This window comes from Hemitrygon akajei, chromosome 12, assembly GCF_048418815.1.
Source record: "Hemitrygon akajei chromosome 12, sHemAka1.3, whole genome shotgun sequence".
NCBI lineage: Eukaryota > Metazoa > Chordata > Chondrichthyes > Myliobatiformes > Dasyatidae > Hemitrygon > Hemitrygon akajei.
The window spans coordinates 30,720,292-30,732,587 of NC_133135.1; the positions used below are offsets into that span (position 1 = coordinate 30,720,292).

A 12,296-nucleotide genomic window follows, 5' to 3' on the forward strand; every position below is an offset into this window, starting at 1 on the left:
TAAGGAATAACTTTGAAGTCAGTTTACTAGGTGATTTGGAAACAGTTAGTTGTGATTTGCCCATTCATTATTCATTTATTTGTTATGCTACTCCTCACCCTTTTCACTGCTGACCCCTCAATGGGACTGGTGTGTGTTCTCCTGACTTGCCCTTCCTCAACCACTTGATCTATCTTGTATATGGTTCCTTATCACCTTCTCAGATTTTACCGACACCACTGATGTCATCTGCAATTTTATAGAAAGTGTCTGATCTGTGCTCAGTCATGACTGCAGAGAGAATAGAGCAGTGGGCTAAGCACGCATCCTTATGTGTTAATTGTTAGTGAAAGGAGATGTTATTACTGATCCGTGCTGACGTGGAATTCTGAAGAGAAAGTTATGGATTCAGTTGCAGAGAGAGGTATGGAAGCCCATGTGTAGAAGGTTGGTATCAATATTGAGGGGATAATGGTATTAATGCCAAGCTGTAATCAAGTTTAGAAAGCAGACAGCCATGTGTTTTGTTGTTGACTACATGCTCCAAAGTAGAGTGGAGAGCCCTTGAGATTGCAACGGCTAGAGATCTGTTGTGGAGGTAAGTGAATTGCAGGAGGTCCTGGCCCTTCCAAAGGCAGGAGTTAATTCTAGTCAGAAAGAATCTCTTTAAGAATTTCAACATGTTAGATGTGAAAGCAGATACCTTTACACAAGAGCACTTCGCAATGACCAGTTACCTACCAAATTGTACATCTTGTGAATGCAGGAGTATCGAGGGGAAACCCACAGGTTCACAGAGATAATGTGTAAATTCCACACAGATAGTGTAGAAGTTCAGGATCAACACTGGATCATAGGCTGTGAGGAAGCAGCTTTACTAGCTACACCACCGTGCCTTGGGCTTGAACATACAATTTCTTAAGTCAAGATACCAACTGAGGCATGCTAAACCATTTATAGGAATCTCTAACTTTTCTAAGTCCTGGTAATAAACCGCTGACCTGATCTATTCACTTAGTTAATCACCATTGATACTGCCTGATCCACTAAGTAACTCCTGTTATGTGCTTTTGATCTGTAATATGTATTTTTCCAGTATGCTTGGATGTTGATTATTCCTTTGATAGCAAACGGGAGAGAAGTTAAATGCAATGTTCTAATATCAGGTTTCAGCTGTTTCTGTTATTCCTCTCTCAGATCCTGTATAATGGCCAAAGTGTAGAAGTGGATGGACAATCCATGCGAAAACTTATTACAAAGCTTCAGCCTGATACTGAGTACTCCTTTGTATTAACCAACCGTGGGAATAGTGCTGGTGGACTACAGCAGGTGGTATCGATCCGTACTGCTCCTAACTTGCTGAAAACGAAGCCAATTGTGTACACCAAGAACATCCAGGATGGCAAGTTACCCATCAACTTGCCCAAGGTTCAGACCACTGCCATTGTGAAGTAAGATATGAATCCACTTCATTTGCATATTTAGGTTTATGATAATATTGTTTATAATCACTTATTCCTATTAGTCATCACAACTCCTTTTTGGGGGTTGATAGTTTGAGGGACAGCTTTGGTGAATGTTGGTCCTGAAGGTTATCATTGCAATTGCATTTAAATATGTGGTAGAGCATAACTCTGTTCAGTTTTCTAGAAGATTTATAAGCAAATGTGTTCACCATTCTTAAGCCAGGTCAGCCCCTGTGTAGGTTCAACTGTTCCACTCACTTTGTTGGTTGGGAACAACCCCAAGGAACATAGGTCACTTAAATATTTCATGGAATTAAGAAAAAAAACTAAAGTTCACAGAAGCATAACTGCAACACAGAATTAGCAAAACAAAGATTTTTATTTTCCTTTGCAGATTCAGATTTCAGATTCATTTATTTATCAAGTGTATATTGAAGCATACAGTGAAATGCATTGTTTGTTTACAAAGCCAACACGACCTAGGGATGTGCTGGGGTAGCCAGCAATAAGTTATTCAGATTTTCATGTGGCATAGCCTCTGTGATGGTCTGCATACAGGTCTTCCAAGGAATCTGAGCAACCTTGCAATATAGTTTGAAAGTTAATGAATGGGCCAGTTTAACTGACCAACACCAACCTCTCCTTCTCCAGCGCCACTGATCTTTGTGATGTGGTATCACTGTAACTTGCAGAACCAATATGACTTCTGTATTAAAAATGTGTTGTTATTATTATTATTATTATTATTATTAAGTATTTGAATTATGGATATATGTTTCTCCAGATTTGAACTTTGTATACACTATGGTTTGAAATTGCCCAGTAAATTTTATACATCCAATCTCATTTCTTATCATAAGACATATTACAAGAGGCATTGCATGTCATTGAAACTGGTCGTTTGAAGCAATTTTCAAAACAGTGTCATAAACTGAGATAATGTAGGCCTTCACTATGCTTACAGGTAAAATGGGCTGCCTATCTCATAGTGGTGAATTGAAAAATCAGCATATGCATTTGCATTTAAGATTTTGTTATTTCCCTGTTTTTTTAAAATTTTAACTATTTAATCTCTCTTTCAGGTGGTATTTTATTGTAGTGGTACCTCTAGATAAAACTGCACGTTCAGTTGCAGAGAAACTGCAAAATCCTGAGGAGATGGATCTTGATGATGTAAGACTTTGTTTTCAGAACCATGTTAACTATACTTCACATATTGTGTGACATTCTGTTACTTAATAGTCAGTTGCACGTTTATTTGATTTTTACAGTGAGATCAAAGGTATATGCTTTATAATAAATAGAAAAATGCTTCATTTTACTCTCAACTTCCCTTTCCCTCAACCATTACCACTTCATACCTTCAAAGTATTATTAACAGAGAAAAATGGGAAAATCTGTCTACATTATGGAGAATATGTACACATAATGCGGTCCTGCTAAAGTTTGGAAGAAGATCTCAAGTGCTCAGCATAATTAGCTTGTGGATACATTCTTCCATTTGCAGAGTTTCTGATCCAGTCCAAATTTTATAGAAGTGAAAGGTGTTAAAATATTTCATTTATTTCTTGTATTTTGTGGAATGTTGCTTTGGTGCCTGCAAATCTGTTTATGGTCTGTACTGGTTAAGTAGACTTTGATCACAGATTCATGCTTATCAGATTGAATCATACAGCAATATGATACAGAGACAAGTCCTTTTGCCCACCAACTCCATGCTGATCATCAACCACCTATTCTGGTTAGTTATGGAATATTTTAGAATGGTATGTTGTGGGAGGACAAAGCCGTATAAAGAAAATGGTCTTTGAGGATCAAATAGAAATCATGAGTTGGCCCCTGTGTACAAAAACTACAATGTTGGATGGTCAGTATATAGTGCCATTGTAGTTTCTCCCTATAGATGACAGAATGGTGGATAATATTTGACAATAATAGACTATAGAAGCACATCCACGAGTGGACTTTCTTTCCAACTTGCTGTGTTTTTCCTCTGTGGGAGCTCATTTGTATGTTGTTCTTCATCAGTAAGAATTACGTGACGAACACCTAATTCCTCCTGAAATATGTTTAATCATTTAGTCTAAATTGCCTTCTGTGGTAGAAAATTTCAGTTTCAGAACACTTTCTATGAAGACTCATCTCAGCCCGAAAGAGCATACCCCTTTGGGGGTTGTGACCCCTGATTCGACACCTCCTCAGCATTAGAAATGCATCTAGTTCAGCTGGTCCCATCCAATTTTTATAAGCTTTAATGAGGTACCCTTTCATTCTAAGCGCCAGTGAAATACAAACCCAATAAACCCCAGCTTTCTTCATCACGTAACTTCTAAAGTTTGATCACTGGCTGTCCTCATCCTATATGCATACAAGAGAGGCTAAAGAGCAAGGTTCTAGAAATGAGGTGGTAGCAGCTACAGGACAGCTTCGAGTCGGTGGACTGAGCCACATTCAATGACTCATCAGAGGATATGAACAAATACAACACAATTGTCATGGACTTAATAAAAACAGTTGTCGACGAGTGTGTCCTCGCAAAATCATATATAGTCTTCCCCAACCAGAAGCTCTGGATGAACCATGAGATCCAAGTATGATCTCCAGAAAGCCTTTTTATGTGCGGAGTGGCAACTTTAGACAAAACTTCAATCATTGAAGGATCTTCATCAGCTGTGGCAATGCTTGAATGCTATCACCTCCTACAAAGTGAAACCACGTGACATGGGTGTCAACAAGGCTTCACTCCCAGATGTGCTCAATGCCTTTTATGCTCGCTTTGACTGTCCAAACATGGAGGCATATCATGAACTCCACCAGTCTGTGATTTCAGTCTCTGAGGCTGATGTGAGAAAATCCTTCAGGATGGTGCACTCACAGAAAGCATCCAGCCCAGACAGGGTATCTGGCCAAGAACTAAAGATCTAGCTGATCAGCTGGCTGGAGTATTCACCGATATCCTTAACCTCTCACTTTAGCTGTTTGAGAAGCCCGCCTACTTGAAGCAGGTTCCAAAGAGGAACATCATAATCTGTCTCAATGACTGTCGTCCAGCAGCACTTACATCCACTATGATGAAGTGCCTGGAGAGGTCGTTGATGAAACATATCGACTCCTGCCTAAGAAATTATTTGTACCTGCTCCAGTTTGCCTACTAGCACAACAAGTCCACATAGATGTCGTTACATTGGCTGTTCACTCAACCCTGGAATATCCGTACAGTGAAGGTACGTACATCAGGATGCTATTAATTGACTGCAGCTTGGCATTCAATACTATCATCCCCTCAAAACTGATTAAGACTTGTGCTTCAGTACCTTTTTGTGTAGCTCGATCCTTGAGTTCTTTACTTGCAGACCCCAGTCAGTTTTGATTGGCAAAAATGTCTCTCTGTCAGCACATGTGCGCCGCAAGGCTGTGTGCTTAGCCCCTTGCTCTACTTACTTTAGCCTTGTGACTGTGAGAACAAGCACAGCTCCAATGCCATATTTAAGATTGCTGATGACACCACTGCCGCTTGTCGAATCAAAGATGATGACGAATCAGCATATAGGGGGACAATTGAAAATCTGCCTGAGTGGTGCCACAGCAACAACAACCACCTCTCACTCAATGTTAGCAAGACCAAGGAGGTGTTATTGATTTTAGGAGGAGGAAACTGGAGATCCACGAGCCAGTCCTCATCAGAGGTGGAGAGGGTCAGCAGCTTTGTTCCTCAGTGTTATCATTTCAGAGGATCTCTCCTGGATCCAGCACTTAATTGCCATTATGAAGAAAACATGGTGGCGTCTCTATTTTCTTAAAAGTTTGCAAACATTCAGCATGTCATCTAAAGCTTTGACAAACTTCGACAGATGTGTGGAAGAGAGTATGTTGGCTGGTTGCAACATGGCCAAAAGGTACAGAAACCTCAGGACCCACATCACCAGGTTAAGGAACAAATATTACCTCTCGGCCATCAGACTCTTGAACCAGAGGGGATAACTTCACTCAGTGTCACTTGCCCCACCACTGAACTGTTCCCTCAACCTATGGACTCACTTTCAAGGGCTCTTCATCTCATGTTCTCAATATTTATTGGTTAATTATAATTTTTTTCTTACTTTTTGTTTTTGCAGTCTGTTGTCTTTTGCGCACTGGTTGTTTGTCTGTCCTGTTGGGTGCGGTCTTTCATTGATTCTATTGTGCTTCTTGTATTTACTGTGAATGCCTGCAAGAAAATGAATCTCAGGGTTGTAAATGATGACATATATGTACTTATATAATGAATTTACGCTAAACTTGGCTGCCCCAACAATTAGTCTTGTGAACTTTCACTGCACTCCCTTTATTGCTCATTTAAAGAGAATAAACTGCACATACTACTGAAGTTGAGATCTCACAAGATCTTCAACAGTAGCAGGAAGACATGTACCTTTCCTCTTTTTGCTACCAAAATGATTAACTTAATATTTATTTACATCATACTGCAGCTGGCATTCTATGTACACCAGGGCCTCCCTGCATTCTCCTCACAGCTCATTACAGCTAGCTTTGTGATGCTTGCAAGTCTGTAGATAACACATTTAAATTCTTCATCTAAATCATTACCATATATACAAATAGTTGTGATCCAAGCACTGAACCCTGGTGGTGCTCCAGCTGTTATTGTCTGCCACTTTGTAAAAGACCCATTTATTCCAAAACTAGTCACACACCAATGTGCAAGAACTGATCTGGAGTCCAGAGTATTAGAAAATTAATTCCACTGTTTCTAGGGCCCTGGGAAGTAGCTTTGTACTTATATAACATAAAATGATGTAATCTGGGTAGTCTTTGATTGTGACTAACTAGAATAGTGGATAAAACGAAAAATTTCTAAATTGCATTTGTATGTTTAGCTGTTTGACGGGATAAGCCAGCAACACAGCATTCGACGTCGACGGCAGTCTGAGAGGCTAAAGCCATACATTGCTGCCCAGCTAAAGAAACTACCAGATACATTCACGCTTGGTGATGAGCAGAGTTATGGAGGATTTTACAACAAGCCACTCTCTCCCAACCACAGTTACCTGTGCTTTGTTTTGGCAGCTCTTGAAGAAAAAGATGCAGTAAGTATATTTATTTAATTGTTTGTTTATAGGTACAGCACAGAATAGGCCCTTCGCGCCATGCCGCCAGCAACCCGAAATCTAACACTTTCCTAATCACCGGGCAAGTTATAATGACCAATTAACCCATTCGTTAGGATTTTGTTGGATTGTGGAGGAAACATTCCATGAGGAAGTTGTCAGTTTCTGCTTACAGAAGAAACTGGGATTGAACTCCAAACTCAGGCAGGTCGAGCCGTAATAGTGTTGCACTAACTGCAATGCTACAGTGCTGCCCCAAATATTAATATTGCTAGGGATTTTTTTTTAGGATTTTGAAATGCTGCCTAACAAAGTCATCTTAAATAGTACACTTCAAATTTTGTGTCCTTTTAAATGTGTTTCTGTTACAAAATAAGTTATGCCATCCATCTTCAATTTCCTAAAATCTGGACTTTGCCTTAGCATGGACCTATCTAAGACCAAATGTGTACCTTGTATTACCTTGTGATGACTTCCGAAAATTATTTGGAATAAAAGTAAACATGCTATTTCCCAACAACTCTTAATCTTAATTAAAATCATAAAAAAACTGATCTGTTAGCTGTCCTTACAAGAGTTCTTTAATCTATAATTATTTAGACCCATATTCACCACCTCCTTTGCAAGGAGCATTATCTTTGCACAGCCTTAGAACAATTTTAAAGAGTGAAGTAAGTCCTTAGCTTAAGTGAATAACTTAATGGTCAGAATAGGTTTTGTTTCTGTTATATTTTCATTGCCCTGTACTGCTTAAATGAAATCCCTGAGCTGGATTATTCTATTTGCAAAAGTGAAGTTTAGACAGTGATTCTATATAGACTGTAACTAGCTCAAGTGTGAGTGTTGGAGAAGGATACGGGCATAAAGGTGGAGTTGTGGGTATGCCACAAGAGGTGAATTCAAAGGCAAGTTTAGTACTTGGACAAATGATACTGAACATGAGAAACACACAAAGAATGCTGGAGGAACTCAGCAGGCCAGCCAGCATCTGCACAAAAATGTAAACAGTTGATATTTCAGGCCAGGACCCTTCATCAGGACTGGGGGGAAAAAAGAAGTCAGAGTAGGAAGGTGGGGGGAGGGGTGGAAGAAACACAAGGCAGTAAGTACAAGGGGGTGGGGAGAAATAAGTACAAGGTGGTGGGTGATAAATGAAACCGGGAGAGGGTGTAGTAAAGACCTGGGAAGTTGATTGGTGAAAGAGATAAAGGGCTGGAAAAGGGGAAATCTGATAGGAGAGAGTAGAAGACCATGGAAGAAAGGGAAGGACAAGGAACATCAGAGAGAGGTGATGGGCAGGTAAGGAGATAAGGTGAGAGAGGGAAATGGGAATGGGGAATGGTGAAGGAGAGGAGGGGATAATTACCAGAAGTTTGAGAAATCGATGTTCACGCCATCAGGCTACCCAGATGGAATAAGGTGCTCCTCCAGCCTGAGTGTGGCCTCATCATGGCATAGAAGAGGCCATGGACTGATATTCCGGAATGGGAATGGGAAGCAGAATTAAAATGGGTGGCAATCCCACTTTTTCTGGCGGGTGGCGTGTAGGTGCTCGGCAAAGTGGTCTGCCAGTCTACACCACGTCTTACCAATATGCAGGAGGACACACCAGGAGTACCAGATAGAGTAGATAAACCCCAACAGACTCACTTGGAAGGGCTGTTTGGGGCTCTGAATGGTAGTGACTGGGGAGGTGTAGGAGCAGGTGTGGCACTTGTTCTGCTTGCAAGAATAAGTACCAGGAGGGAGATCAGTGCAGAGGGATCACTTGGGGAGTGATCCCTGTGTAAAATGGAAATTGTGGGGGAGGAAAGATGTACTAGTTGGAGGAATCCTATTCGAGATGGCAGAAGTTAGGGCTGGACTCAGAGGCTGATGGGTTGATATGTAAGGACAAGAGGAACTATATCCCTGGTGGAGTGGCGGGAGTGTGAGGTAACGGTAGATGTGCACAAAATGGAAGAGGTGCAGGTGAGGGCAGCATAGATGGTGGAGGAAAGAAAGTCCCTTTCTTTGGAGAAGGAGGGCATCTCATTAGTTCTGGAAAGAAAAGCCTCATTCGGAGAGCAGATGTGGCGGAGATGGAGGAATTGAGAGAAGGGGGTGGCATTTTTGTAAGTGACAGGGTAGGAAGAGGTAGCTGTGAGAATCAGTGAGTTTATAAAAGATATCAATAGATAAACTGTCTCCTGAGATCGAGGCAGAGAGATGGGGATAGTGAAGGGAGCTGTCGGAAATGGTACTGAGCCTCATGATTATTTCATCCTAATGTACAGTATGTTGATAAATCTCTGTACAGTATTTTACTTCTCAGGATCATGCTTCATTGAGCTATCTGTTTTTCCTTGGACAAGGCGGTTGTGTACACATTTTATATATGTGGTCAGATCTGCCTGAACTATTTTGTAATATTTTTCTTATGATTATAATATTGAAAAATAGAAATTGTTGAGTTCTCAGCAAACAGCATCAGCTTTACTAAAACATGTAGCAAAGATGTTGAGTAATCACTTGTGCAGCTATTACAATAAGATGATAGTATTTTGATTTATATTAACAGTTACAAAGTTATACCTGTTGCAGTTGAAAATGTCTGATAAGTACCCACACAAAGCATTTATGTAGACATCTGGGTAGTAATTTTCCACAAAATTTCTTACTGATCGACATTCAGCTCTAAGACCATTTTCCTGTAATGGGTCATTAGGACTGGTCAAACTATTCATTATTCATCTGCTCAGAATGCTTTCAATATAGGGTCACACAGCAGCAAGGAAAAAATGGACAATGAATTTATCTGACAGCAAGAAAAAACATTCCTCCTGTTTTAAATTACAGTTTAATGCAGTCATATTTCAGGAGAGACTATCTTGCATAGGCAATTAGTTATGTAGTGTGAAGTAATGACAAGAAAAATGGATATACCAGGCTCTTGAGGTTTATATACAAGGGAAATGCTAAATCAGTTGATGAGCTTTGAAATTTCTACAAACCTTTAAGTAATTTGGCAGTGTGAGAATTTGTTGATTATCATGAGATGTTGAATCTAGGCAAAATCACCTGCTATTTACCTAGATTGCACGTTAGATGTAGCGACTGTTATCAAGGGAAATATTGTTATTACTTTAGTATTGCCAATGAGTTATTTTGCCTTTTTGTGTATGTCTAATACATGAATTTCTATTTTCTTCGTAATTAAGAAAGAGTTGTGATTTGAATCCTAATGTTAACTAAGATTATACAATGCCTGGATCAAGTTATGTAGTATGGAGAGAAGAGAAACAGAATGGGTTGTAATTTATTCAGAGCCTCTAACAGTTTGTAGGTAAATCAGGGAGAAATATCTTAATATATCTAAATTTGAGCTTGGTAGGTCTACACCAGCACAGGAAAGCCTGGCAAGATTTTGCCCGTGGTAGCTTTTAAGGTCTTAACAATACCTTTCAAGCTATGTCCTTACTAATTAAGCAGACTGATTGCTTATTCTTGTCAACAATTATCATGTCCAATTGCTATACTACTTTATGAACCCTTTCACTTCACTGCACATTACATATCCATTAGTGTAGTTACTATTGAGGCTACATTGCCTTTTCAGGCCAATGATCTGTCAGACTCCTCGAGTTGACTTTCACCCACTGATCTCTTGGGGAAATTATGTTAGGACTTTTTCTCCTTCCATGTGCACACAAAACAGACCCCGCTTAATGTTGAGGATGTGTTCCTTGGAGGTGGAGCGCTATGTAAATCAGCACTATGCGGGGTCATTATAACATGACGTAAGTGGACATGTGTGCCTGATTTAAAAAAGAAGCCCAAGATGTATGATATACTATTTTAAGTACACACAGTAATTCATGGAATAACAAACACGCAAGTAGCCAGTGGAGCAGCAACACATTGCAGCAGCAGTGGAGGGAAACGGGTCTTGGTCACATCTCAGAGGAGGTCTTTCTCTAACTTTGGCTTCTTCAAATAGGCACAAGACTTGGCTGCCTTTTCTTACGTTTTCTCTCATGAAGCACTTCTCAATGTCGAACACCTTTCTTTGCCTTTAAGTTCTTTGCTCCCAGTCAGGATCATTATCAATGAACATTGCAAATTTCAAAGAAGCACTAACATCAACTTGACACTCACCAGCTTCTGATCACCATGTCACTTGCAGTTTCACATCCATGCTAATGCTTTTTCTAGACATTTTAGATGTACAACCGTCACTGGAAGTTGATAGAGTTTTCCAGACATTATATAACCCTATAACAATTACAGCACGGAAACAGGCCATCTTGGCCCTTCTAGTCCGTGCCGAACGCTTGCTCTCACCTACCTGCACTCAGCCCATAACCCTCCATTCCTTTCCTGTCCATATACCTATCCAATTTTAAATGACAATATCAAACCTGCCTCTACCACTTCTTATGGGTGAATAAAATGGAATAAATTGGCAAGGGAGCAAGAATGTTTACATTTGCCATGGAGGCAGAGCATGAACTAATATGTGATTGGCTGTGAGTGGCTCATAGCCTATTTGAAGCGCTCTCATTGGCTGATTGATTACTGTAATGGCAACTGCTCTTAAGTGTTGTTGAGAATGAATTTTAGTCATTTTTTAAAATTTCAATAAAGAATTGAATAACTGATCTGTAACAAATCAGTGTAATGCAGAGTCTGAGTGTACTTGCATTCAGTATATCGAATTTTCAGAAATAATTTATTAATAGTTTGTGAACTCGTACTCTTGCTATAAAATATTTACTCTTGAAAATGGGTAATTAAAAATATATATATATGTATAAAAAAAATTTACTGTTACTTTTTTCTCATTTATTTCAGTTTAATTATTAGCACACCTTTCACTCTTGAAGCTGAGAATAAGTAACCAACAGCTTAAATAGGCAAGTCATGAATTAATGCAGTAATATCTTTTTCTTTTGCTGGGCAGATGTACGCTGCCAGTCCCTACTCTGATAGAATTCTAGTGGAGGTGAAGCCTTCAAATACTCCAGATGATCCTGAGATGTTGTGGGTGATGGGACCAGTGCTTGCCGTTGTGTTAATCATCATCATTGTCATTGCCATTCTTCTGTTCAAAAGGTGAGATAATATCACAATTACTTGTGGCTTCAGGGTGGATGCTGAGGCTATTTAACTTTATAGTACAATTTCTTATGGACAGTAACTTGAAAATAAGATCAAACTGTACATTAAGTGAAAGCACCAACTTGGGAACTGCTAGAAATATTTCTCTCTTAATTTACAAATGTGATTCTTTGATTCTTCACAATCTTTCTCAGAAGACATGATTAGCTCTCTGGTTCTTAGGCTTGCTTATATGCACACGTGTCTTTATTTATCGATCTTTGAAATGAAGCCTTTTGAAGGTCACAATGTTTATGGAATATGGTTTATCTAGTTAACGGGACAAGAAGTGAAACAAAGAAGTGCAAAGGGTGGTCAGTTTGAAAATTGAGTTACCAAGATAGTTCTGATTTATCTGAATGGCTATTTCAGTATTGATTGTTAGGATTTGATTCAAACTTGATGCCATGGGAATGCAACTGCAAGCTGTAGTGTTTTCGACACACACTAAATGCTGGAGGAACTCAGCAGGCTAGGCAGCATCTATGAAAAAGAGTAAACTGTCGATGATTTAGGCTGAGACCCTTCATCAGAACCTGATGAAGTTCTATTCTGATGAAGAATCTCGGCCCGAAACATCAACTGTTTACTCTTTTCCATATTT

At 39.6% G+C, this 12,296-nt stretch overlaps 1 protein-coding gene across 14 annotated transcripts in view; it reads left to right on the forward strand.

Annotated features, from left to right (window-relative positions):
• LOC140736838 (receptor-type tyrosine-protein phosphatase F-like) overlaps window positions 1–12,296 on the forward strand; it is a 344,443-nt gene that overhangs the window by 235,617 nt on the left and 96,530 nt on the right. For all 14 annotated transcript variants that reach the window (XM_073062804.1, XM_073062808.1, XM_073062807.1 and 11 more), the window contains 4 exons: window positions 1,177–1,430; window positions 2,528–2,618; window positions 6,323–6,532; window positions 11,496–11,647. In XM_073062804.1, the coding sequence (XP_072918905.1) occupies window positions 1,177–1,430; window positions 2,528–2,618; window positions 6,323–6,532; window positions 11,496–11,647 (707 nt within the window). The remainder of the gene's footprint in view (window positions 1–1,176; window positions 1,431–2,527; window positions 2,619–6,322; window positions 6,533–11,495; window positions 11,648–12,296) is intronic.